Source organism: Helianthus annuus, chromosome 13 (genome assembly GCF_002127325.2).
Source record: "Helianthus annuus cultivar XRQ/B chromosome 13, HanXRQr2.0-SUNRISE, whole genome shotgun sequence".
Lineage (NCBI taxonomy): Eukaryota > Viridiplantae > Streptophyta > Magnoliopsida > Asterales > Asteraceae > Helianthus > Helianthus annuus.
This window is the reverse complement of record NC_035445.2, coordinates 91187465-91213283: the sequence shown is the minus strand read 5'-3', so window position 1 is coordinate 91213283 and position 25819 is coordinate 91187465. Positions and strand designations below refer to the sequence as shown.

Below are 25819 nucleotides of genomic sequence, written 5' to 3'. Positions count from 1 at the left end.
TTTTCTATAAATATTATCTAAGATTAAAATATGATGTCATAACAAAAATATCTTGATTATTGTTGATACTGGTTTTTTCACTCGTCACGCGTTGCAGCGGCGGCGTACGCGGAATGATAACATATATACTATAATGAACCAGATTCGTTTTCGAACTAAATTTACGTTAAAACGTATGACAACACAAATTTATACCGTCGAATCAAAACGTATTACTTTTGACTTGATTTGTTTCCAAATTATGTCAAAACGTAGTCCAACTCAAAATGAACATAAAAAACATTTTACAATTGACCCGGCTCGTCTTTAAACAAGCGTAGATGAACTCAAATTTATACCGACACGTCCATAAAAAATGTACGAAGTTAGTTTTAGTGTAAGCTCGTAACTTTAGAAACTTGAGGGGGTCAAAGTGACATTTACAAAGTTAGAGGTTACCTTTGTCATTATAGCAAATTCAGGGGGTATAATGGGTTACAAGTAAAAAAGTTTGAAGGGTTGACTGATGATTGATTGATTGTGATGCGGGGTTTGGTTTGTATTGTGGAGGTGGGTGATTGTGTTTACGCTTTTCTGGACCGGATTTGGGTGCTTTTGTGTTTGGATGGGTTCAAGTATGAAGACGACATAGATAAACAAACCATTCTAGTTGGGATCCGCAATTTATTAATTTAATTTTTTTGCTATAGATATTATTTAAGATTAAAATATGATGTAATAAAAAATATTTTGATTATTGTTGATACTGGTTTTTTTACTCGTTCCGCATTGCAGCGGCGGCATACGCGAAATAAGAACATATAGACTACAATCAACTAGACTTGTTTCCGAACTAAATTTACGTTAAAACGTATGACAACACAAATTTATACCATCGAATCAAAACGTATTACATTTGACTTGATTTGTTTCCAAATAAAATTTACGTCAAAACGTAGTCCAACTCAAAATGAACATAAAAAACATTTTACAATTGACCCGGCTCGTCTTTAAACAAGCGTAGATGAACTCAAATTTATACCGACACGTCCATAAAAAATGTACGAAGTTAGTTTTAGTGTAAGCTCGTAACTTTAGAAACTTGAAGGGGTCAAAGTGACATTTACAAAGTTAGAATGTTACCTTTGTCATTATAGCAAATTCAGGGGGTATAATGGGTTACATGTAAAAAGTTTGAAGGGTTGACTAATGATTGATTGATTGTGATGCGGGGTTTGGTTTGTATTGTGGAGGCGGGTGATTGTGTTTACGCTTTTCTGGACCGGATTTGGGTGCTTTTGTGTTTTGATGGGTTCGAGTATGAAGACGACATAGATAAACAAACCATTCTAGTTGGGATCGGCAATTTATTAATTTAATTTTTTTTCTATAGATATTATTTAAGATTAAAATATGATGTAATAAAAAATATTTTGATTATTGTTGATACTGGTTTTTTTACTCGTCCCGCATTGCAGCGGCGGCATACGCGAAATAAGAACATATAGACTACAATCAACTAGACTTGTTTCCGAACTAAATTTACGTTTATGACAACACAAATTTATACCATCGAATCAAAACGTATTACGTTTGACTTGATTTGTTTCCAGGTAAAATTTACGTCAAAATGTATTCCAACTCAAAATGAACATAAAAAACATTTTACAATTGACCCGGCTCGTCTTTAAACAAGCGTAGAAGAACTCAAATTTATACCGACACGTCCATAAAAAATGTACGAAGTTAGTTTTAGTGTAAGCTCGTAACTTTAGAAACGGGGGGGGGGGGGGGTCAAAGTGACATTTACAAAGTTAGAATGTTACCTTTGTCATTATAGCAAATTCAGGGGGTATAATGGGTTACATGTAAAAAGTTTGAAGGGTTGACTGATGATTGATTGATTGTGATGCGGGGTTTGGTTTGTATTGTGGAGGTGGTGATTGTGTTTACGCTTTTCTGGACCGAAATTGGGTGCTTTTGTGTTTGGATGGGTTCGAGTTTGGAGTGTAAGGAACTAGAGGACATTCAGAAATAAACCAATTCTAGTTGGGATTAGCTATCAAAAATAGAATATTGCATTTGCTATGTATTGATATATTGCAATTTAAGTCTTTATAGAATATTGCATTTGCTATGTATATTGCAATTTAAGTCTTTGTAATTTCTATAAAGAAAAAATTAAAACGAACTTCGTTTTTTTTACTTTATATTTTAGTTTGTGCTTCGCAACCGGTAACAACTTTTATGCATTCCTCGCGCAATGCGACGTTAATTTGGTCGGTAATGTTCCAGATCGTTTTTTTTTTTACTTTGTATTTTATGTATTTGATAATAATAACTATGGTTCTAAGAAGTCAGTGCTTCGCGGCAGACGACAACTTTTCCGCATTCCCCGTGCAATGCGATGTTAATTCGGTCGATAACGTTTCGGTTCGTTATGCGTAGAAAATTTGATGGTTATCATTTTGATTTGTCACGATATCGCCATAGGATGAAAGGTAAAAAAAAGGTTAAAACTTGGTTTCGGAAAAAGTTTGTATCAAGATGTAGATAAAAATAGGCATGTTGTAACGACATACTCCAAATTTCATATAAAAAAGGCTTTTTCGGTTTTTTTATACTTTATATTTTACAATAATAACTAGGGTTCTAATAAGCTTGTGTTGCGCGGTGGGCAACAACTTTTATGCATTCCCCCGCGTAATGCGATGTTAATTCGGTCGGTAACGTTTCGGTTCGTTACGCGTAGGCAATTCGATCGTTATCATTTTGGTTTGTCACAGTATCAAGGTGAAAAAAGGTTAAAAACTCGGTTTCGAAAAAAGTTTATATCAAGTGTAGATAAAAACAGGCACGTTGTAATGATATACTCAAGATTTCAAAGGATAACATATATTAAAATAGGGGAAATCACCAAAATAGCCATTGACTGGTCAATTTTTCCAAAATGGCCAACTGAAACGGCTCCCCAAGCCTTTACACAAATTCCGACACGGCTCAAGAGAGCTTTCCTCATCAGCCACTCATCTTTTGCCACGTGGCACCTCTGTTCAGTCCTTGTCTTCTTCCCCAATTTGGCTGTTTTGGTCCTTGTCATCTGACATCCTTTGTCATTTCGGCCACCAACCACCAATTTTCATCATTCACGACATCAGTTCATCATCCGTCGTCTTCTCCACCATTATCTCTGGCACCCATTTCCGATTAACCTGCTACATCATCGTCTCCAGTCTTCTTCTCCGACAGCCACCGTTCACCAACGACCACCGCCGTTAACACCGGTCACCGTACAACCCACCTTCATAATCACCGTCGTCATCTCCTTCTTCTCCGGCGACAACCACCATCATCACCTTCACCTTTATCATATCTTCCGACGATCTCCCGACGACCTCCTTTCCTCTGCTGAAATCTTTTCCGGTTAACTTCTCCGGCAACCCTCGTCACCATCATCTCTCTCCGACACCTGCGACCTTCATCATTTATCAACCTTCATCATCATTTCTCCGGCACTGTCGTTACACCACTCCGATCAACAACCACCGTTTAAACCTTAAGACCTCCATCATCTCCGTGCACCATCGCACCTCTCGCCTTCATCAATCTCCATTCAGTTCCGTTCCGACACGTCTTCTCCGGTCATACTTGGCGGCTGCGTTATTTTTAGGGTTTTGGAAGGATAAACGAAGAAGACGTTCTTTTGGCGTTTATGATTACCCCACGTGGCACCTCTGTTCAGTCATTGTCTTCTTCCCCGAAAAGACAAAGGATGTCGGATGACAAAAAAAAAAGGAGAGAGAAGGTGTGTCGCCACGTGGCAATAGGTGAGTGGCTGATGAGGAAAGCTCTTTTGAGCCGTGGCGGAATTCGTGTAAAGGCTTGGGGAGCCGTTTCAGTTGGCCATTTTGGAAAAATTGATCAGTCAATGGCTATTTTGGTGATTACCCCATTAAAATATATTAAAAGATTAAAGTACTTGTAAAATAATAAGTTGAAATTAAAAAACATAAAAAGCAAAGCAACACTCATATTTCTGCCGGACCACCAAAAGAATGTTAATATAATAGTTAATTTTCAACTTCTTTTCTTTTATATTGTATAAAATAATAATTATTGTAATTTATTATTAGTTTTTTAGCAAAAATAGGTTTTATAACTTGTTCCAAGCCTTACCCTGTTGAGAACCTACCTAATTCGGTTCCTATCGGCTCCACATATCCGAGTTCAAAACCTATTCTTAACCTAAACCAGTTTCGTCATATTAGACATGTTGATTGATTATTCGAATTGCAAACACTAAAATGAATTAGGATTAAGGTTAAGGACTTGTAGGGGAGGGTATGGACGTGTCCTAGCTTTGTCTTGGAGGGGAGTAGGTTTCTTTTACACTTTAGGTAGACCTTACATATGATTTTCTTGTATATATGCCTACATGTTGTTTGCTGATGATATATCTGACTACTGCTATGCTATATACTTATCTATTTTTCGTCTATTTGGCTGTTGGTTGTTTTGGAGCCAGAGGTCTCTCAGAAAGCAGCCTCTTTATTCTTAGGATAGAGGCAAGGTTTACCTACATCCCACCTCCCCAATAGTTCAGCTAGTTGTGTGATTTATTGGGTATGGTTATTGTTGTTGTATAGGTTTGCTACTTTAGTTTATATTTTATAAAGTAAGGCCAGTTTGTTCATTTTGAAACTTCAAATTATATATATATATATATATATATATATATATATATATATATATATATATATAGGTAAAGGATCCTGTAAAAAAGGCCCAAAGTGTGAGAAAGGTAAGAAAGAATCTCAACCATTAGATCTTTTGATCTAATGGTTGAGATCAATAGGGACCAAAATGGTTAATATTTTTCTTAATTTGGACTGAATTGAAAATTATAGGGGTAATAAAGTCTTTATATCCATTCAAAATAGGAAATTGTAAATCAAAATTCCTATAATTCCGATCTCTCTCCAATTAATCGAACAATAACCTAAAAACCTGAAATCACAACCAATTCAAAAGTAACAAACCTCCAGAATCCAGATTTTACCGTCAATCGATCCACGTTCTCATTTACAAAACCTAAACCTAATTATCGTTTCATAATTTGTTGTTTCACGAGTTTCTGAGGCGCGATTCTGTTCGATTTGGATCTGGATGTCCCTCAACTGATGTAATTTTCGTCCAAGATTGCGGCCCTCTGATGTGCAGCCCTCTGACGCTGGTGGTGCGGGGGTGGTGGGTGCCGGGTCGGCAGTGGTGGTGCCGGAAGTGGAGAAGATGATGCAGAGGTGTTTTTATCTTTTTGTGAATGGTGTTTTTTCTTTTTTTCTGAATGGAGTTATTATCTTTTATGAATGGTGTTATTTTTTACTGAATGGTGTTATTTTTTACTAAATGGTGTTATTTTTTACTGAATGGTGTTATTCTTTTCTGAATGGTGTTATTTTGTTGCTGAATGGTGTTATATTTATTTACTGAATGGTGTTATATTCTTGTACTGAATGGTGTTATATTATTGACTGAATGGTGTTATATTGTTTATTGAATGATGTTATTTTTTGTTTACTAGATGGTTTTTTTTTTTTTTTTTTCTGAATGGTGTTATTTTTGTTTCTGAATGGTGTTATTTTGTTTCTGTATGGTGTTTTTTTTGTTTCTGAATGGTGTTATTTTTTGTTTACTGAATGGTGTTATATCTTGTACTGAATGGTGTTATTTTGTGTACTGAATGGTGTTATATTTTTGTTTACTGAATGGTGTTTTATTTTTTTCGTAAAAACACCATGAATTGAACTATGAATTTTTTTAAAACACCATGTCATGAACATGGCTCTGATTCTGTGAATGATGCAAAAAAATTTAAAAGGAATGATGTTATGGACGGTTATATTCCTTAAATCAAGGATTTTCTCTCTCCAAATCCTTAAATCAAGGATTACCATATTTGAATTTGTTAATGCATTTACAATCTTACCCTTTTCAATTAATTTAGATCTAATGGTTGAGATTTTTTCTTACCTTTCTCACACTTTTGGTCTTTTTTACAATAACTCCACCCTATATATATATATATATATATATATATATATATATATATTAAGCCCATTAAGTCTAACCACCTTCCAAGTCGATATCCACTGTTAGATCTTGCTGAGATAAAATCTGATCCGTTTAAACTCACTAAAATAACCGCTCTTGGGGCGGTTCCAAAAAGTTATGGTTGGTTTTTGTATGTGGTGGTTACCTCCACCATTTATTGCCCACTATCTTCACAACTTGGCGGTTACCTTCTAAATTTCCAGCAGTCTATTTTGAGAAAAATAACCATTTTTGTAATGATCTCAACTGTTCAAATTTGACAATTATTTCTGAGATTAATCCTGACCATAATAAGTAGGTGGTTATTACTAAAATTTAGAGGTTATTTTTTATGCAGAGTAGTTTGCAAGTTTTGATAGGTTATTAGAGGTTTCCATCCCACTCCCGACTCTCCTAGCGGTTCTCTTCAACCTCTCCCTCTACCTAGAGGTGTACAAAAAAACCGGTTTTAGAACCGAAATCGGAAAAAAACCGAAACCGGTTTTTTTTTAAACCGGTTTTTTTTATAACCGGTCCGGTTTTATAACCGAACCGCCGGTTGGTGACCGGTTACTATTATTGATCCCAAAAACCGGTTACTAACCGAAACCGGTTTTAAGAAAACCGGTTAAAAACCGGTCCCAACCGGTTACACCGGTTAGTGTTTTGGACTTGAAAAACCGGTTAGTAACCGAAACCGGTTATTAAAAAACCGGTTATTGTTTTGAACGAAAAAAACCGGTCCGGTTAATAACCGTAACCGGTTTTCAAAAAAAAACCGATTTGTACACCTCTACGTCTACCCATTATAGATCCCCATCCCCCACGTCCCGCTTTCTCCTCCCCAACCTTGGATCTTCTTCCAAGCTTCCCATAACCCACTATAGAAATTGGCGATTCATCCCTGATCGGTCATCGTCTCCTTCTTGTGATTTCATTTCAGGTACGGTTTTAAAAACAAATATAATTTGGAGCTTTGATTAAATAAAAGGGGTTCTGTTGTTTCTTGAAGCTTTCACGTTATTGTGCTTCTAGGGCTTTTCGAATCGAACCAAGTCGTTCTTAGTGCTGCTGAGCTCCGTCACGTTTCTGATCTTCAATTCGATTCATCCAGTGCCAGAATTGTAAGTTTAACTTAATTTTCACTCCTGTTGCATCGTTTTCATCCGAATGGGGATGTTCACCTCAAGCATATCAAGAATGAAGGAGCTCTTTGTGGTTCCGGCAACCGAGATGAGACCAAAACCGGCATGGCACTTCGGACAACCGTACGGTAAATAAACTGAGGTAACCTCTTTTGTTTTGTGGCATATAATGTTAGCCCTAGGGTTATGAAATCTCTTGCTCTTAAATTTTACATTTGAATGTGCTTTATTTAGTAAATTAGTTGCTATTATTTCACATGTTATGTTTTTTTGGAAGGTCATGAATCATGATTGGGAGTGGCAGAACAAGCTATTCATTCCTTCTAATGATCTCCTTTTTCTGTAAGGTATTTATTTTATCATATTTCATGTTACATTTTTGTTTTAAAATGATAGTCTTTGGTGATATATGCTGAAAATAATGGGATTACAATAGGTTTAAATCATAGATTTTGTACCTCATATTGAGAAGGCTCTCAATTTTAAAACTTTTTGATGGATGTATGCGTATTACTGCTTTGAGTACGTGGCTACCATTGCTTATAAAGTAGAGGTCGAATAATGATAAGTTTTGCACCAGGTCAGTCCAGTTATCTTTTCTTTTTGAGTAAACTTCTGTTTTGCTCCCTGTGGTTTGGTCACTTTAACGGTTTTACCCCAAACCTTTAAAAATAGCCATTTTCCTCCAATAGTTTGCTATGGTTTTTCCATTTTGCTCACTATAGGGAGCAAAATGAAAAACAGACAATTTGGATGGAGTTAGAGGCGGGGAGCAAAATGGAAAAACCATAGCAAATTATTGGAGGAAAATGGTTATTTTTTAAGGTTTGGGGCAAAACCGTTAAAGTGACCAAACCACAGAGAGCAAAACAGAAGTTTACTCTTTCTTTTTATTTCTTTTACTTTTTACAAAATGGATGGGTTGATATGTAACACTATTTTTTTAATATTTGTTTAATACATCATGCAGGTTCTTACTTCTTTGTAATTATCGAAGCTTCATAAAGGGAGTTACAATGGTGTGGATGTTGCTATTAAACTTATGAAAAAACCAAAGAATAAATTGTTAATTCAAAACTACTATTTTTTCATATTCATAATTTCTAATGATCAATTTATATTGTTAATTAAAAGAAATAAGTTATTATAAATGAAGAGACACTCTAAAATTCCTATTGTATATATGTTTTATCAATACTAATATTTTTTCCAACATCACAATAAGAGTTATACGCTTACAATACTTTCTACAAGTGTATCATAAGAAAGTGGCTAAAGGTATTATGTTATTGGTCAAATTGATCGCTCTGCTGAATTTGTATATTTTAATAATCATGCATCTTGTAGAGCTGGAAATGATGAAAGAATGATTTTCAAAGATTTTGCTAGGCAAAGATATGTCAGGAACAGGCAAAGGAGCCTCACCAATGTTACTTTCTCTAATGCCATGAGCACACGTCCTATTTCAGGTCACGGTTGGTATGGTAATTTTCTACGTATCATTTTTTTAAGTATGATTAGTGATTAAACTATAGAGCTTACTTTCTAAACTTATTAACTTAGATAAAATGAGTTTCTTCTGTTTGTACCATTGTAGGCAGGCAACTATTCTAGTTGAAAATCCTAGCCATTTAAGCTCACCAAAAATAACGGAAAAAGTAGTAGTTTTTGGAGGTTTGGGTGTCTCTCTCCTCATTTGGTGTGGTTTCCTAATTTGTTGCTCACACGTTCTCCTGCCTTTTTTTTTCCTATAAGAGGGTTCCCCACTTGACCATAACTACAATTCAACTGCCCATTCCCCTCGCCTCCCGTTTTAGGGGTCTGGAGAGGTTCCATGGGGTTGATGATTGGGGTCTGGGAATGGATAAAAAAAATTAGGATGCAAAAGTTGAAGTCGGAGTCATCACCTCTCTTGACGGTGATAACCATCGTAGTCAGCGAGACCAAGGTCTACCACTGCTATCTCTGTCGTTCTCAGGTATGCCTATCTCTCCTTTCCCATGGTCGTCCAGTCAAGCGTGTACGTTGTTTTAGAAGCTGCTTCTTTTCCCTTTCTACCACATGTCTTTTCTTGCACCACACTTGAACTCAGGTCTAAAGCAATATACAAACACAACTTCGTGGAAGAAAAGAAAAGAGAGAAGGTCCGCTTAACTGGTTTTGAACAAGCTTTCCGGTGATTGAACTCCGAATGATACTAAGGTTTGTGATTGATCTGCGGCGGATAAAGTGAAAGAGATTTTTGTTCGCCTTGAAATTCTTACAGATCTGAATTACATGCTATTATTTGCAATTGCACTAAAGTAATGTTTGTTTTCTCAAACAGGTGGCACCTTATGTGAACTCATTTGATGAGTTCTCATATACATGTAAATGTAAATAAAAACTTTTGTAATTACGAAGCTAAAAAACCCGTCTCAGCGGACCGGTACAATACTTTATACTTTTGTTCCCTGCTCGCAAATGGAATACTACATCTCATGGCACGTTTTTTTGTTGAAGCTGGTAGCCTAGAATCTGGACTATGTTTGTTGTGTCCTTTATTATAGATAAGGGATCAAGGGCTTTAGGTAATTAAGGTGATTTTGATGGTTTTCGAAAAAACTGCTAGCCATAATTTGCTTGAAATTCATCCCTCTCCTGGTAATTAGAAAAGCTCAAGAGGGCTTTTTTTAGATCACAATCTTCAAACAAACTGGTCTTATTTTTTAAAGGTACTTTAACGAGTGTCGAATTTTTAATTTGTTCCAAAGAACCATGATTCACATTAGTTTTTATTACGGAAATGTTGGGGTTTCACACATATAGTTGATTTTGGTGTGAATGGTGAAATCTACATATCTTAAGAACAACTTTTAACATGGAACAATGTTAAGATCAACTATATATGTGAAAGAAAGCATACTGATAGGGTTGAATGGCATGCATAAAGCCATACAGGCTGATTTTTTTTTATACGAACAAGTCTATATGAATGACCCATACGGCAGGCCCTGAGATGATATGGGTCGTATGAACCAGGAGGCGTTTACAATACGAGTCAAATGAGTTTAACAAAATAAATAAAGGCAAAAGGTAAACTTTCCATTAACTTTTAAGAAGTAAACTAGGAAACATACGATAGACCCTTAGATGATCCAACAATTAACTTTCATGTTTTGGTATCAGTTTTATTTTCTATGGATTTGTGGTTATAAATTGTTGACGTTCGTTTTCTTTTTATAAATTATAGAATGGTGCGTATATAAAATTGTTTAAATTTGTGTACACTTAATATTGATTAGCTTTGTTTGCTACGTTGTTCAACGTAACTCGTCCACCGGACGGGTATTAAACTAGTATTAAGCCCCCTACGTTGCGGCGGGGGCCTAAAACCCTGTCAAGTTGCATCAATATCACACTACAGCGAGCGACCACTAACACCGGAACAACTCGTATTAAAAAAATTAACAAAAAAAAAACATAATGAAAAGAAAAGTAGACGTAAAAACTTTAACCACACACATGAAATGTAAAACATAAAAAACTATAACTAAGTCGATCTAAGACCTGCGCATTGCAACGGGGCTGTTAAACGGGAAAATTAGGCGTAAAAACGTTGACCACACACTCATATTGTGATGTGTTAACTCGCAAAATTTAGAACCAAAGGTTCAACAAAAAAAAATTGTAAATGATGAAAAGTACAGGGACCAAAGTTGAAAATAAAAAATATTGGTGTTAAATTGTAAAAGATGTAAAAGTACTGGTTTAAAATAAAATAAAAGTAAATAAGTAGGGTACAACTATTTATGCCAAAATTACAACCAACAACGCAACAAAATGTTGCAAGTTAATATATAGTTAAAAGTAAATCAAGTAGTGTACAACTATTTATGCCAAAATTACAACCAAAATTAACAAAAAAAAACATAATGAAAAGAAAAGTAGACGTAAAAACATTGAACCACACACATGAAATGTAAAACATAGAAAACTATAACTAAGTCGATCTAAGACCTGCGCATTGCAACGGGGCTGTTAAACGGGAAAATTAGGCGTAAAAACGTTGACCGCACACTCACGTTGTGATGTGTTAACTCGCAAAATTTAGAACCAAAGGTTCAACAAAAAAAATTGTAAATGATGAAAAGTATACTGACCAAAGTTGAAAATAAAAAATATTGGTGTTAAATTGTAAAAGATGTAAAAGTACTAGTTTAAAGTAAAATAAAAGTAAATAAGTAGGGTACAACCATTTATGCTAAAATTACAACCAACAATGCAACAAGATATGGCAAGTTAATATATGGTTAAAAGTAAATCAAGTAGTGTACAACTATTTATGCCAAAATTACAACCAACCATGCAACAAAATGTTGCAAATTAATATATAGTTAAAAATAAAAGTAAATAAGTAGGGTACAACCATTTATGCTAAAATTACAACCAACAATGCAACAAGATATGGCAAGTTAATATATGGTTAAAAGTAAATCAAGTAGTGTATAACTATTTATGCCAAAATTACAACCAACAATGCAACAAAATGTTGCAAATTAATATATAGTTAATTAATTAATTAATTAATTAATTAATATACACCCTCTAATAACTAATACACTCTAGTTTTAAAGTGTGTGTTGTCCATTAGAAAAAGATTACTTATTTTTTTATTTTCATATTAAACTTGTAATATATTGTTTGAATTGCAAAATAGATCTAAATCAATAGTTACACAAGAAATCACACGTATACATTGTACATGCACATTAGCCCTTGAAGGAAGCTTTAGTAGCGTTCTACTTCTATCATACACCGTGGTACATATTGAACGCAACATAGTACAATTGATTCGGCTCACCACACGTCTACAATATAACCCACGCGTCACAACAAACCCTATCTATCATGTTTCTGTTGGTTCAGGTCCCACTTCACACACACACTAAAACTCACGTAGAATTATATTATGTATATGTTAATATGAAGTTTGAGAAAGAATGTCTACGAATGAAGGGTTACTTCTTTATTGAATAGACAAAAGGCTTTATATATAGCCTACAATATGTGAACGTGGGAATTAAAAATATTAAAATCCAAAACTATATCCTAAAGAACCGGTAATAGGGATGACCCACTCTTCAACTTAACATGCAGCTTTGTAACGTGCACTTCCAAGGAATTCGGTCAAACTAGTTACCAAGTCTAATTCACTCATGCACAATATGCCACTATCCATCGACCTGTACCCGTTAAACCGTACTTGACCCGCAACGTGTTACACGAGCTGAACCCGTGACCCGTAAACTAACCCGATTAATCCAACATTCACCCCCTTAATCGTGGTTTGTTTACGCCTTTCTTCACTGCAACCGAATCACCTCGATTTCGAACCACTATGACATCTAACGGACACCCGATCTTCACCTCGATCACGTCCAATGTCTCGGTTCAACCCGAATAAAAAAACACCATGCCCGTAACATGTAACATGGCATAACGTTGGAACACCAACATCCGCAGTCTTCAGATCCACAACATTCTCTGATTCCACCTCAACAGGCTTCTCCACTTCAGGATTTTCCGCCTCAGCAATCTTCTCTGCCTCATGCTCAACGGATTTAGTACCCTCTAGCTGTTCACTGATCGATGCATGAGGTGCTGAAGGCGGAAGGTCATCATTAACAACAGATGATGGCTCCGTGTGAGCAGTTGGAGCTGATTTTCCTGCAAGAGCAAAGTGCATATTAACACATGGTATGCATAAAAGACAAAATAAAGAGGACACTCACCTGGAGGAGGTTTTGCAATAAAGGAATCCAAGTTGCCTCTCTTGCCAATTTTTCTCTTTGGCACCTTCTTAGTAGGCTGTGCCTCAGCTTCAACCTCAACCTGCTTCCTCTTTCCTGTCTTCGTCTTCACAAAGGGCTCTGGACTCGACTCCAAGTCAATCGGATCTTAAGGATTCGAAGCAAGGATATTAGCGGTATCCCGAGGCTCCGCTTTTGATTTCTTCACAACTACAGGCGCAAGTCCTTCCAACGAATCAGACACCACTACATAATCACACCAGGAGATAGAGGAATGGCGCATACCTTTCTTCCCTCCCTTGACATTTTTGGAGTGAGCCTTCGACGTATCAGTCTTCTTCGGCGCAATATTAGCAGCCGGAGCACGTTTCTTCTTCTCAGGGCCTATGCCCAGGTTAGTCAACTCACCTACTCAAAAAGGAAAATATTGCAATATTACCCCACACGCAAAGACAGCCAAGAGTAATATTGCAATATCAATCAAAACCAAAAAACAAGCTTACCAGCACCAGTTGGAGGTTGCGCCACCAGATCTTCATCCCGCGGAAGGGCAAAATTCTTAACTATCTGTAGGTACCAACGTTCCTCATCAGCCTTTTTCGGAACGGTGGCCATCTTCCCATTCTCTCTCTTGTACGCAACAACATACAAAGAGATAACTACAAAAGGGAAAACGGGAACAAATTAATATATATAGATATATATATAGAGTGGAGTTATTGTAAAAAAGGCCTAAAGTGTGAGAAAGGTAAGAAAGAATCTCAACCATTAGATCTAAATTAATTGAAAAGGGTAAGATTGTAAATTCAAATATGGTAATCCTTGATTTAAGGATTTAGAGAGAGAAAAACCTGGATTTTAGGACTTATAACCGTCCATAAATATAACACCATTCATAGCATGTTCATACATGGTGTTTTAAATATAACACAATTCAGAAAAAAATAACACCATTCAGCAAACAAAATAACACCATTCAGTACAAAATAACACCATTCAGCAAACAAAATAACACCATTCAGTAAACAAAATAACACCATTCAGCAGTAAAAAAAAACACCATTCAGTACAAAGAATATAACACCATTCAGTACAAAGAATATAACACCATTCAGTACAAAAATAACACCATGCAGTACAAAAATAACACCATTCAATACAAAAAAAACACCATTAATGAAAAATAAAAAAACACCATTCAGAAAAAAAAACACCATTCAGAAAATAAAATATAACACCTCTGTATCATCTTCTTCACTTCCGGCACCACCACCACTGCCACTTCCGGCACCACCACTGCCGATCCAACACCACCACCACCGCTGCCGCTCGAACCACCACCGCCGCCGCTCGAACCACCACAATAAACATGCGATCTTCATCAATCGGATCAAAAACCACAAAAAAAAACTCCAATCGATGACCTACATAAAGCCGATTCACAAGAACAACTGCTGAAATCCGATTTTCGTTTCATGTTACCAACGATTTCTGCGATTGGAGAGAGAGAGAGTTCTCTGGTAGTAGTGCAATTGGAGAGAGAGAGAGAGATTGTAGGGATTTTAATTACAGTTACCTCTTTTGAATGGATTTAAAAGACTTTATTACCCCTATAATTTTCAATTCAGTCCAAAAAATAAAATAAATTTTACATTTTGGTCCCTATTAATCTAAACCATTAGATCAAAGATCTAATGGTGTGTATTCTTTCTTATCCTTCTCACACTTTTAGTCTTTTTTACAGGATCCTCTACCTATATATATATATATATATATATATATATATATATATATATATATATATATATATATAAGAGGAGAAATAGTAAGAAAATCCCAAATCTTACTGTTATCGCCCTCCATGTATATTGATTTGTCTTCTCACTCCATCCGCCAGTAAAGACTCATACCAACAGCAACTAGGGCCCTCTCCAGAAGCTCAATCGACGAAACATCCTTCAAATCCTGGTACCAAGTTTCCGAAAGAGGAGTCTGTGTGGTCTTTGGCACAATATCTTCTTTGCCCCTAAAAGTCATCTTTATCGAAATCACTCCGGCTTTAATAAAGAAAAATTTTGGTTTCCACTCATGAAAGGACTTTGGGGGGTTCAAGAAGATCTTCTTTGCCGAAGCACGTTGGGCAAAGGAATAAAAACCCTGCTAACAATACATTTGATACAATACTCGGAAACGGTTACCGTAGGTTCAATATACATCGACCAACAAAGGAATTCGAAATGGCGAATATGAAGCATTCCGATGGGGTGCATTTGAGGAATATGAAACTTGTAGAATGAAAGGATTTCAAGAAGAAACCTCGTCACCGACAATCAGAAGTTGCCTTCAGCAAAATAATCCCAGAACAAGTTAATATACCCGGCCGTAGCATCTGCCGCCGTCTGACCCTCATCGGGGTATCGAGCACCCCAACTGCCAGGGAACCTAAAATTTCGAACCATACTGTCGAATGTTTCTCAGGACCACTTCAGTGGTGGAAGACTGGCAGACATCTCTTCAGAAGAATGTTCGTGATGTTCTCCGGTAGACATAAAGGAAAAATTTCTAGAGAATAGTGGGGAAGACGAAAGAAAATCAAGAGCAAACAATAAAAATGAGGCACTAAAAGAGGTTTATATACTCACCGCCATAAATGCCCTAGAAAACCGTAATAGCCCCTTTTTCGGAAAAACACGGTTATCGAAGCATTAGGGGCAAGTGAGAAGCAACAAACACCCTCACGCGCGCGTGTAGGCCACGATTGACGACGCACATCTCACAATTGACAGCCTGTTATCAAAACGTCACACGTCAACAGTCAGTATAGTACTACTCACCTGCCAAGGGTCACATTTTTCAAAATTTGAAATCATGAGCAATTCAAAAGAGTATCTTCTCCAAGAAGATTCTCTACATTTCGCGCCAAAAACTTCACAAAGCATGCCGGAGGGTGGTCACGGAGAGAACCCCCATTCTCTCCGTGGCGAGTCTAACGGTTGTTCGTTTTGCAAATATCGTTCGGAGAAGAAGCTCAGCCAAACCCCGAATCAAACGAGAGGACTAACCCTTTTATGAAGAACTAAACCCCTGGTCCGATCGATTCCGGTCATTCGAACCACTGTTTCTTCGGTGCACAAAAGTTTATTTAAACTTATTTTGACCATTTCAAAATTTCAATGTGTATCGAGTCATTATTATAATTTTTTATTCCATAGGCATAAATACATGTATTTAAGACAGGTGTAGGAATAAGGGTTAGAACGACACATTAAACAGAGAACTTGTGAAAGATGAAAAGTATAAGGGTTGAAAGTAAAAAAAAAGTGTTGAGGTTAAATTGAAAAAGATGAAAAGCTTTGGGTTGAAAGTAAAAAAAAATTGAAAGGGTTAAATTGCAAAAGATGAAAACTTTTAAATTAGAAGTAAAAATTCAAATTAACAAAAGAGGTTAAAATACCAAAGATTGAAACTTTAGAATTAAATTGACATAAATTGAAACTTTAGAGTTAAAAAGAAAATCAATTTTAGATTATGAAAACAAAAGAGATAAATATATATAGTTAAATTGATGTTATTATTATTATTATTATAATTATTTAATAGAAGAGATAATTAGGAAAATAAGGGTGAGAAATTACCAGAGAATGACACGTGTCTAAAAAGGATTTTTGTTTATTAGTATAAGAAAGAAAGATATAGAAAGATTCTTAAAATAAATAAAAATGAAAAAAATCTCTCCCATGAAAAAAAAAATATACAGAAAATTATCCCAAACCCTTGTTCTCTCTTTAATTTGCCTACTACAAAAGCTCTTCCATCGGATTTTTTTAACCTACCGTATTGAATGATAAAGAAAATTTTTTATTTTAAAAATATACTATGGATAAGAACACGATAATTTATACATTCTTTATTATACAACTTTGACATATCCTTTAGAAAAAAAAATAAATAAAAATGACACAATTTGAATAATAGTTCGTGTTGATTTATTGGAGAACGAAATACAATTTAGTAGAAACATGAACATCCAAATTGCTTGGATTTCTCTTGGAATCATGATACACTATCAGATCAAACTATTTTTTTTAGTAAAAATCAATGTTCGATCAGATTAGACCAAGAGGTTTTCCAAAAACGAATTTGTTTGATTTTTTTTGAGAAGAAAACCATGTACCATTTCTATTCGTATGTATCGACCAAGAAAAAAAACCCACCGTCATATACTCATATATGTTTCCATCGTTTTTTTTCTTTCTTTCCAAAATCAATTAGATGCGTAGCCTCACGCCCTCACACATCCACATCCACTTTCATCAAGACCCAAATAAAACTGTTATTAATCCATTAGGCCAATTGTCATAGTCATTTAATTGAATAAAACCCATCCGATTATCATAAAACAATCAGATCAAGGCAACATGTAGGGATATTCAAAACCTCGGATATCCAAATTTTGGATATCCGAAATTTTCGGATACCTAGTTTCATTATCCGAATCCGCATCCGAAATTTTAGATATCCGAAATTCGGATATCCGATCGGATAGTGAATCGAATATCCGAATATCCGAACTTTTTATTTTATATTTTTATTTATTTGAAACCGAATATTTTGGATATTTTTGGATATTCGAATATAAATTTCGGATACTTTGGATATTCGAAATTTTTTTCTTATAAATTTTCGGATATTTCGAATATCAGAATATCCGAAAATTTTCAGAATCATTATCCGAATCCGAAAATTTGGGATATCCAAAATTTATAACTTTTTCTACTTTTTTTTTTACACCCCTAGCAACATGTAATCTGATTCACGGGCTCAATTGGTTTGAAGCCCAAAAGTCATAGTCATTTTCTTGATAAAAAGTTAAAAACCAAATTGATTAAAGGCCAATTTTTTTTAACAACTAGGTTTAAAGAAGTTCGACGCGTTGCGGCAAATTTCTTTTGTTATTTAGCCTGTGTTTACATGTGTTTTGAAATCACTATGAGCGTGTTGCGAACGGAGCTGCTGACAAAAATAAAAAGAAAATGTAGAAAAAAACGCTAAAAGATAACCGAAAGAAAATCAACAAAAAAAGTTGTATAGTAACGATGTTGTTCGTATGAAACCCGTGGTCAGAGATGAGCAAATTGTTCTGGGTACCGGTACCAAATTTGCCGAACTGAAAGATCTTAAGTACCAATTTGGTACCGACTTTTGGCGTTCCTGGTACCGGTTCACTACCGTTTTTACCTACCGGTACCGTAACCGGTATTTTCTGTATCAGTACCGATTCTGTATCGGTTGGCACCGAGCTCATCCCTACCCTTGAAACTTAATAAAGAAAAAATTAAAAGTTGAAGAAAATCAACAAAAAAAAGTTGTACAATACCGTTGTTCGTATGGTAACCGTGATCAGGGATGAACAAATGGTACCGGGTAGCAGCACTGATTTTCCCGAACCAAAAGATTTCCAATATCAATTCGGCACAAACTTTTGGCTTTTTCTGTATTAGTGCCGGTTTTTACCTTCATGTACTGATACCGAACAGGACTGTCCCGGTATTTTCGATACCAGTACTAGTTCGATACCGGGTGACACAAAACTTATCACAACCCCTGATATTAAAAGAGAGATTATAGTTAAAAAGTAAAGAAAATAATTATTATTGTAATATTAAAATAATAAAGTATTAAAAAAACTATATATTATTATAATATTAAAATCACTATTCATTTCAATTCCTTTATTAATATATAGTAAAGTAATAGTAATAATAATAATATATAGTAATACTAGGTTAAAACCCCGTGTATTACACGGGTTGAATAAATGCAATTTTATATACCAAATAATAAAAAATATATCTTTAAAAATCTCGTTTATTACACGGGTTGAATAAATGCAATTTTATATACCAAATAATAAAAAATATATATTTAAAAATCTCGTTTATTACATTGGTTGAATAAATGTAATTTTATATATTAAATAATAAAAAAATTATATCTTTAAGAACCCCGTATATTGTACTGGTTGAGTAAATTTAATTTTATATATTAAATAATAAAAAAGTTACATTTTTAAGAACCTCGTCGAGCTGAGAAGCGAGACTAAGTTTGACCATTATGGAGACTAAAGCGGGAGGCTTTGTTATACGGGTTGAACACATGTAATTTTATATACCAAACAATAAAAAGTTATATATTTATAAATCATATGTATTATATGTATTGAATAAATCTAATTTTATATACTACATAATAAAAAAAAGTTATACTTTTAAAAACCCGAGTATTACACGAGTTGTATAAATGTAATTTTGTATAGTAAAAAATATAAATGTTATATCTTTAAAAAACCTCGTTTATTACACGTGTTGAATAAATCTAATAAAAATTTATATCTTAAAAAAAACTAACGGATATACTCGATATACGATGGAGGGTGATTGTTCTTATAAATGTCACGTAAACATAGTGATTACCGTATTTGAGTTGAGAATTGAACACGAAAATATAAGTATAGAACCAATAAACACCTTTTAAATATTTTTAAAATAGGTTCTACCCTTAACTATTTTAGTTTAATAAAATAAATAAATCACTTAAATTAACTGATTTAGGGTTAAAGGACATAACTTGCAAGAGTTTGCAAACATCGAGTACGTTTTTTGTAACTATTGAAGACAAAGGACATAGTTTGCAATAAGTGACATACATAAAGGATGGTTTTTGTAATTTACTCTATTTTAAAATATTATATATATATTATCTCCTATATGAATTGTTTAAATTTATATTAAATTTAATTGTATAATTATCTTTTAATTGATATTAATTATCTATAAAAATAGATGACTTCAATGAATGATACGTGTCTAAAACTTGGTTTCTTTTATTATAGTAGATAGATATAGTAATAATTATACATATAAACCGACAGATAAACCTAATCTTATTAAATTAAAACAAGCATGCTAAAACCAGGTATTTCATTTCGTGTGGCCAATTTAACAACCCACTTTATAATGAAACAAAATCAAAGGAAGGAAATACGTTGGTGTTTCTAGTGGGAGTTTTTCAGCACTTTGTTGGTGTTTGGTATTGTGAGTATATGTGAGGGGAAAAGTTATAAGGAGTCATTGTGACTTACTAACTTTTTGAAAAATCATAAGGAGATTTCATAATCCCAAACACCCCTAAGATAATTTACTTATTTTTTTTTGTAAAACTTAATCAAAATTATAACTTGTTCAGTTGTTCAGACCATAGTTATCAAAAGCGCTCGCTTGGTGCGCCTACGCGCAATTTTCAGACAAGCTGCAACCATGCCGCCTTGCCCCGTTAAAGGCGTTCTTCCGGCAAGTTTCCGACCAAAAAACGACTTTCCGGTGACTTTTACGGCAAAATTTTTGCCATTTCCGTCGAACTTCTGCAAATTGTTGCCAAATCCATCTAGAACAGATATGTACTTGTGGTTGAATCACTAGAGAAAGATGATGAGAAATGAGAAAAATGACTTGGCTAAAAGGTTACTCTTAAAACTGTGTAGACGGGGCTTATACGCCTTGAGTGCGCCCAACGCCTTTGATAAACTATGGTTCAAACTGCGTGTTGGGTTATGATTTAGTTTGGCTGGCCCACTTGTAAATGGAAATAAAGCGCCCATTAATGGCTTAAACCACCAACTTGCTAATATATTTCTAATTCTAAAGAAAGGAATCGGTTGATATGTTATCGGTAGCGGACTTCGGATTGATTTTTATGAGTAATCATGGGGTTTAAGCACTTTGTTGGTGTTTGGTATTGTGAGTATATGTGAGGGGAAAAGTTATAAGGAGTCATTGTGACTTACTAACTTTTTGAAAAATCATAAGGAGATTTCATAATCCCAAACACCCCTAAGATATTTTACTTATTTTTTTTTTTTGTAAAACTTAATCAAAATTATAACTTGTTCAGTTGTTCAGACCATAGTTATCAAAAGCGCTCGCTTGGTGCGCCTACGCGCAATTTTCAGACAAGCTGCAACCATGCCGCCTTGCCCCGTTAAAGGCGTTCTTCCGGCAAGTTTCCGACCAAAAAACGACTTTCCGGTGACTTTTACGGCAAAATTTTTGCCATTTCCGTCGAACTTCTGCAAATTGTTGCCAAATCCATCTAGAACAGATATGTACTTGTGGTTGAATCACTAGAGAAAGATGATGAGAAATGAGAAAAATGACTTGGCTAAAAGGTTACTCTTAAAACTGTGTTGCAGAGAAAAGTTTGGCACTATTTTGACTTTTGCACATATGTTAATATTTTTTTACACAGTTATACAGGTTAATATTATCTTAAAAGGTTGATTTTTTAAACTAGTTAGATGATTTCAATATCTAATTATATTAGTTATATAAATATATTCAGCGAGTAATATTAATTTTATATACCTACAAGATATATTAATTATTTTTTATTACATATTATATTTTAATTTTTCATTCACGTGCGCTTTTTTTTTTCTCGGGCTCTCGTATTTTTGGCGCTTTGCGCCTAGGCCCTAGACGGGGCTTATACGCCTTGAGTGCGCCCAACGCCTTTGATAAACTATGGTTCAGACTGCGTGTTGGGTTATGATTTAGTTTGGCTGGCCCACTTGTAAATGGAAATAAAGCGCCCATTAATGGCTTAAACCACCAACTTGCTAATATATTTCTAATTCTAAAGAAAGGAATCGGTTGATATGTTATCGGTAGCGGACTTCGGATTGATTTTTATGAGTAATCATGGGGTTTAAGCGAACTTCTAAGAGGGTCGATCCGGATTTTTGTCTAAAAAACACTAATTTTTTAGGAGGGCGACTGCCCCTCTTCTTTTGTGTGTGGGTACGCCCAGTTTGCTACTATATAGTTTTATTAATGATAGAAAAATTACACAAGAATGGTAGATAAACGGGCAACAAGCTGCGCCGCAACCCCCTTTTGTATAGCAAATCCAGTTATACCGGAAATAAAACTTTGGTTACTTAACGTCGAGAAATTATTGTGCACGACCCTCTACACTATTTGGTATGGAATATGTCAAATCTACATTATCTGTTTTGCTGGCAAATAACTTATCGAAACAGTTGGGTTGGGCCTCATGTACAAAACAAAATATATATGTATATATTGGTATGTTTCTTGACCGAGCCGGTGAGCCCAGGAACAATGTGTACGAAGGCCCATCATGGCTTTGTCGTTCCACCAAAATTGAAGATTATCCGTCACCCTTTTCTTAAAACTAATTTCGCTTAGGGGTTGTTTGGTTCGCTGAAAATTTTTTAAAGAAATTGGAATGTTTTGAGAGAATTGGATTTAATTCCATCCAAATTTATTAAAGTGTTTGGTTGGTATATTTGTAAAAAGGAAATAAAATGTTAAAACCCAAAATTATACTAACCAAATATCAAAAAAAAAAAAAAAAAACCCAAACTTTTAGCATTAAAAACTCAAATCATACTTTTATCATCTACAACAAAATAAAAATATGTTGTTACAAGTGATAAGAAAAAATGTGTTACTTCCGATGATAAAAAGATAAACGTTGTCCATTAGTTTTTAAGATCAGATAGGTTGAATTAGAGGTGCACAAACCAGGTATTAATAACCGGTTCATGTTATAGAACCGGTTTTGGTTTCTCGTTTTACGGGTTGAAATCAGTTATTGCTATACCGGTTCGGTTTTGGCTCCGGTTATTTAACTAAAAAACCATACCCTATGTGCCTGGTTCCGAGGAGGGTTCAGTTCTGATTCTTAAGAAACCGGGTATTAAAATAACCTATACCCTATCTCTTGAGTTTTTTTAATACCCTTTTTGCTGGTTCTTTTAATACACTATTGAGTTTTTATTACCTTATTTTCTCGTTTTTTGTTTGTTACTATTAAATATGCATTGTATAATGTGAAAAAAAATAAATACACTAACATAAATTTAAAAGACAATGTTAGAATCATTATCGGATATGATCGGTTTCGGTTCCGGTTTTTGTCCGGTTCTGGGTATTAATCAGGTATGATCGGTTCTGGTTCCAAGTATTAATATCCAAATGCATACCCTATCTATATCCTACGAATAGGGTCGGTTCCGGTTTCGGGTATAGAATACATTGGTATTAAAAAATCAATTTCAGGTTTTTTTACCGGATGCGGCTCCCGTTACGATTTTTTTGCGCTCTCTAGGTTGAATGATTACCCCATAACATTTTCATAATTTCATGGGCGTGGTATGATCATTAAGCCCAAAAACATTGACAAATGGGCTTTGGCCTTATTGTACAGGAAACGAAACAAGTTTTTCAATAGTTTTGTTAAAATTTTTCATTCAATTAGTGTGGTTCACTAAAAAAAAGGAACGATTTAGTTGTTTTTAAAGGTAAAACCTTTAAACACCTGGGTCTGTAAGAGGAAGGTCCTGGGTTCAAGTCCTATAGACGACATGTGTTAAAAAAAATTGACGTTCAAAAAAAAATAAATAAATAAATAAATAAAATAAATAAATCAAACTAGCAGATTAGAAAAGTTATTCTAATTTTCAAAGCTTTGGCTAAATGAATAGATCATATGATCGTGACAACATTATTTCTTGATAAATCTAACTATTTTTTTTTTTTGGAAAAGCGTCAATTTATATTGCACTAACATTGTAACTATAAGAATGAATAACACAAATGTGTACAACCAATTTTTTTATGTTACTTTATTTGCTAAAACTATCTAAAGTTCTGAAGGGGGTTTCTTTAGAAACCTTCAAGATCAAGAAAGGATTCACAAAAAGTTGGAAGTTCCAAACATGAATAAAAGGATTACTTGAGAGTTCTACTTATTCATTCTTCCTCCATATGCAAGTTAAGCATCATTTATTACTCTTTTTTCTCCATCTCTCTCTCTCTCTCCCCATATACATACATATTTATACCCACATGATATACATATATGTATGTGTATGTATATAAATGTAATAGACGTACATATTTTGGTACTTTAAACATGCATACCTTTTTCACATATATATACGGGAGATGGTAGACGCGTATGTTATATTACCCTTAGTTTCATAAGTACCGTTATAATGTGTTAGACTCGTTATAATGTTAGGTGTCACATTATAAATGGCTTGGATACTATTATAACAGAGTTTGATGCGTCATTCGTAATCACACAATGGCATATAGTGTCATATTTTTTTTAAAAAGTTGTTTTCTATATGTGTATACACACACATATATATATATACACACACTCGTATTAATGATAAAAACTTTTTTATTTAATGGTATGATTCTTTATTAAAAATAATTTTTAAAAATGTTAACTGAGTATTAAAAATGACTGATATAGATTTGAAAGATCAATAATATTTTTGTTAACGCCTCAATCTTAACCATGATCAACGGTGCAAAGCACTTTATAATTTAATGGACACATCTCCTTGCGTCCTAAAATATGTGTGTTGTATTATTGCCGAAACTTCTTGCTAAATTCTTTTAAATTTTGTACAAATACTTGTTTCATGTACAAATGTAGGTAATTACAACATGATAAAAGAATTGATGGAAAGTAAAAGTGAAGACTTGATTGCAAGATATTCTCTTGAAACAAAATTCCCCCTTTTTGCATAATATAAATAGCCAAAACATAACTTCACCAAGTTGTCAAATTCTTGGAGAAAAATGGCTAATGCTAAGCCCCCAACCCAAAATCAGGCTGGGCAAACACACTCCAAGCTTATCCGACTCATTGCAATAATCTTTCTTGCACTCATAGTCCTTGTTGGTCTAACCATCCTCATTATTTGGCTAACCATCAAACCCAAAAAGCTAGTCTACTCCATCGACGACGCCTCTATCCACAACTACAATTTATCCAATACCAACCACCTAAACGCAACCTACAACTTCATCCTCCGAGCTTACAACCCTAACAAGAAAGTTTCTGTTTACTATAATAAAGTTGATATTGATGTGTTATATGATGATGAAACCGTTAGTAGAGGGACTATTGATCCGTTTCACCAACCTAAAAGAAACGCGACAAGATTTAAGTTGAATCTTGCATCACATGATGTGTCATTGACTAATGGGATTGCACATGATCTTAAAGCGGAGAGGTCATCGGGTCAGGTCGAGATGGTTGTGAAGTTGAAGGCTAGAATAAAGTTCAAGGTGGGAGCTTGGAAATCAAGACACTACCACATGAAAGTTACATGTGCACCTATTATGGTTCATTTTTCTTCTTCCTCAAAGGGTTTTCAAAGGACTACTTGTGATGTCGATATTTGATGTTAGTGGTTTGTGTGGGTTTTCTTGAACATGGGTTTGTTTTGCAATTTCTTTTGTTATTTTTCTTTTTGGGGGGTTGAATTTTTAAGTATTGTAATTTATATGTGTGATTTATTAACTTGATGACATTAAATGTAACCTTTATATATATATATATATTTTTAACGCTTTGTCAAATAGTTTTCTTCATAAAACTTGTTATAGTTTTCTACCCGGGTCTACAATGGGTCAAGTAAGAACTATCACATTAACAAAGCACAAACTAAACAAAAACTACAAAGAAACTATTAAGGTATCTCTTATAAATGTGACTGCCATTCTTTTATGGATTAGAATCGACCAATTATATCTTCATCAACAACATTGACTAACACGGTTTTCATATAGCACAAACTAGACTAGTGTTTAAAGGATCGTCATCCATTCGATTATGCATACGAACTTCAACTTTAGAAAACATCTTTCAACTATTGTGGTTGCACTCAATACATTTTCTTCAAAAATGAATCAAAGCTCGTTTCTT

General features: G+C 34.5%; 1 protein-coding gene and 1 long non-coding RNA gene across 7 annotated transcripts; both read left to right on the top strand.

The window, feature by feature from the left end:
* Positions 1-6897: 6897 nt before the first annotated feature.
* Positions 6898-9655, top strand: LOC110902955. 6 transcript variants are annotated; one of them, XR_004877480.1, is made up of 6 exons: positions 6898-7012; positions 7105-7356; positions 7492-7561; positions 7651-7794; positions 8185-8233; positions 8562-9655. It is a non-coding gene; the product is annotated as an uncharacterized LOC110902955 (long non-coding RNA). The 6 variants fall into 6 exon arrangements; XR_004877479.1 differs by having other exon boundaries at positions 8185-8698; positions 8812-9655; XR_002571550.2 differs by having other exon boundaries at positions 8185-9192; positions 9307-9655.
* Positions 9656-24659: 15004 nt separating this feature from the next.
* On the top strand, positions 24660-25473 carry LOC110898592 (uncharacterized protein At1g08160). Its single transcript, XM_022145394.2, has one exon. The coding sequence runs from the start codon at positions 24688-24690 to the stop codon at positions 25294-25296; it is 609 nt and encodes a 202-aa protein (XP_022001086.1). The 5' UTR covers positions 24660-24687; the 3' UTR covers positions 25297-25473.
* The last annotated feature ends 346 nt before the right edge of the window (positions 25474-25819 follow it).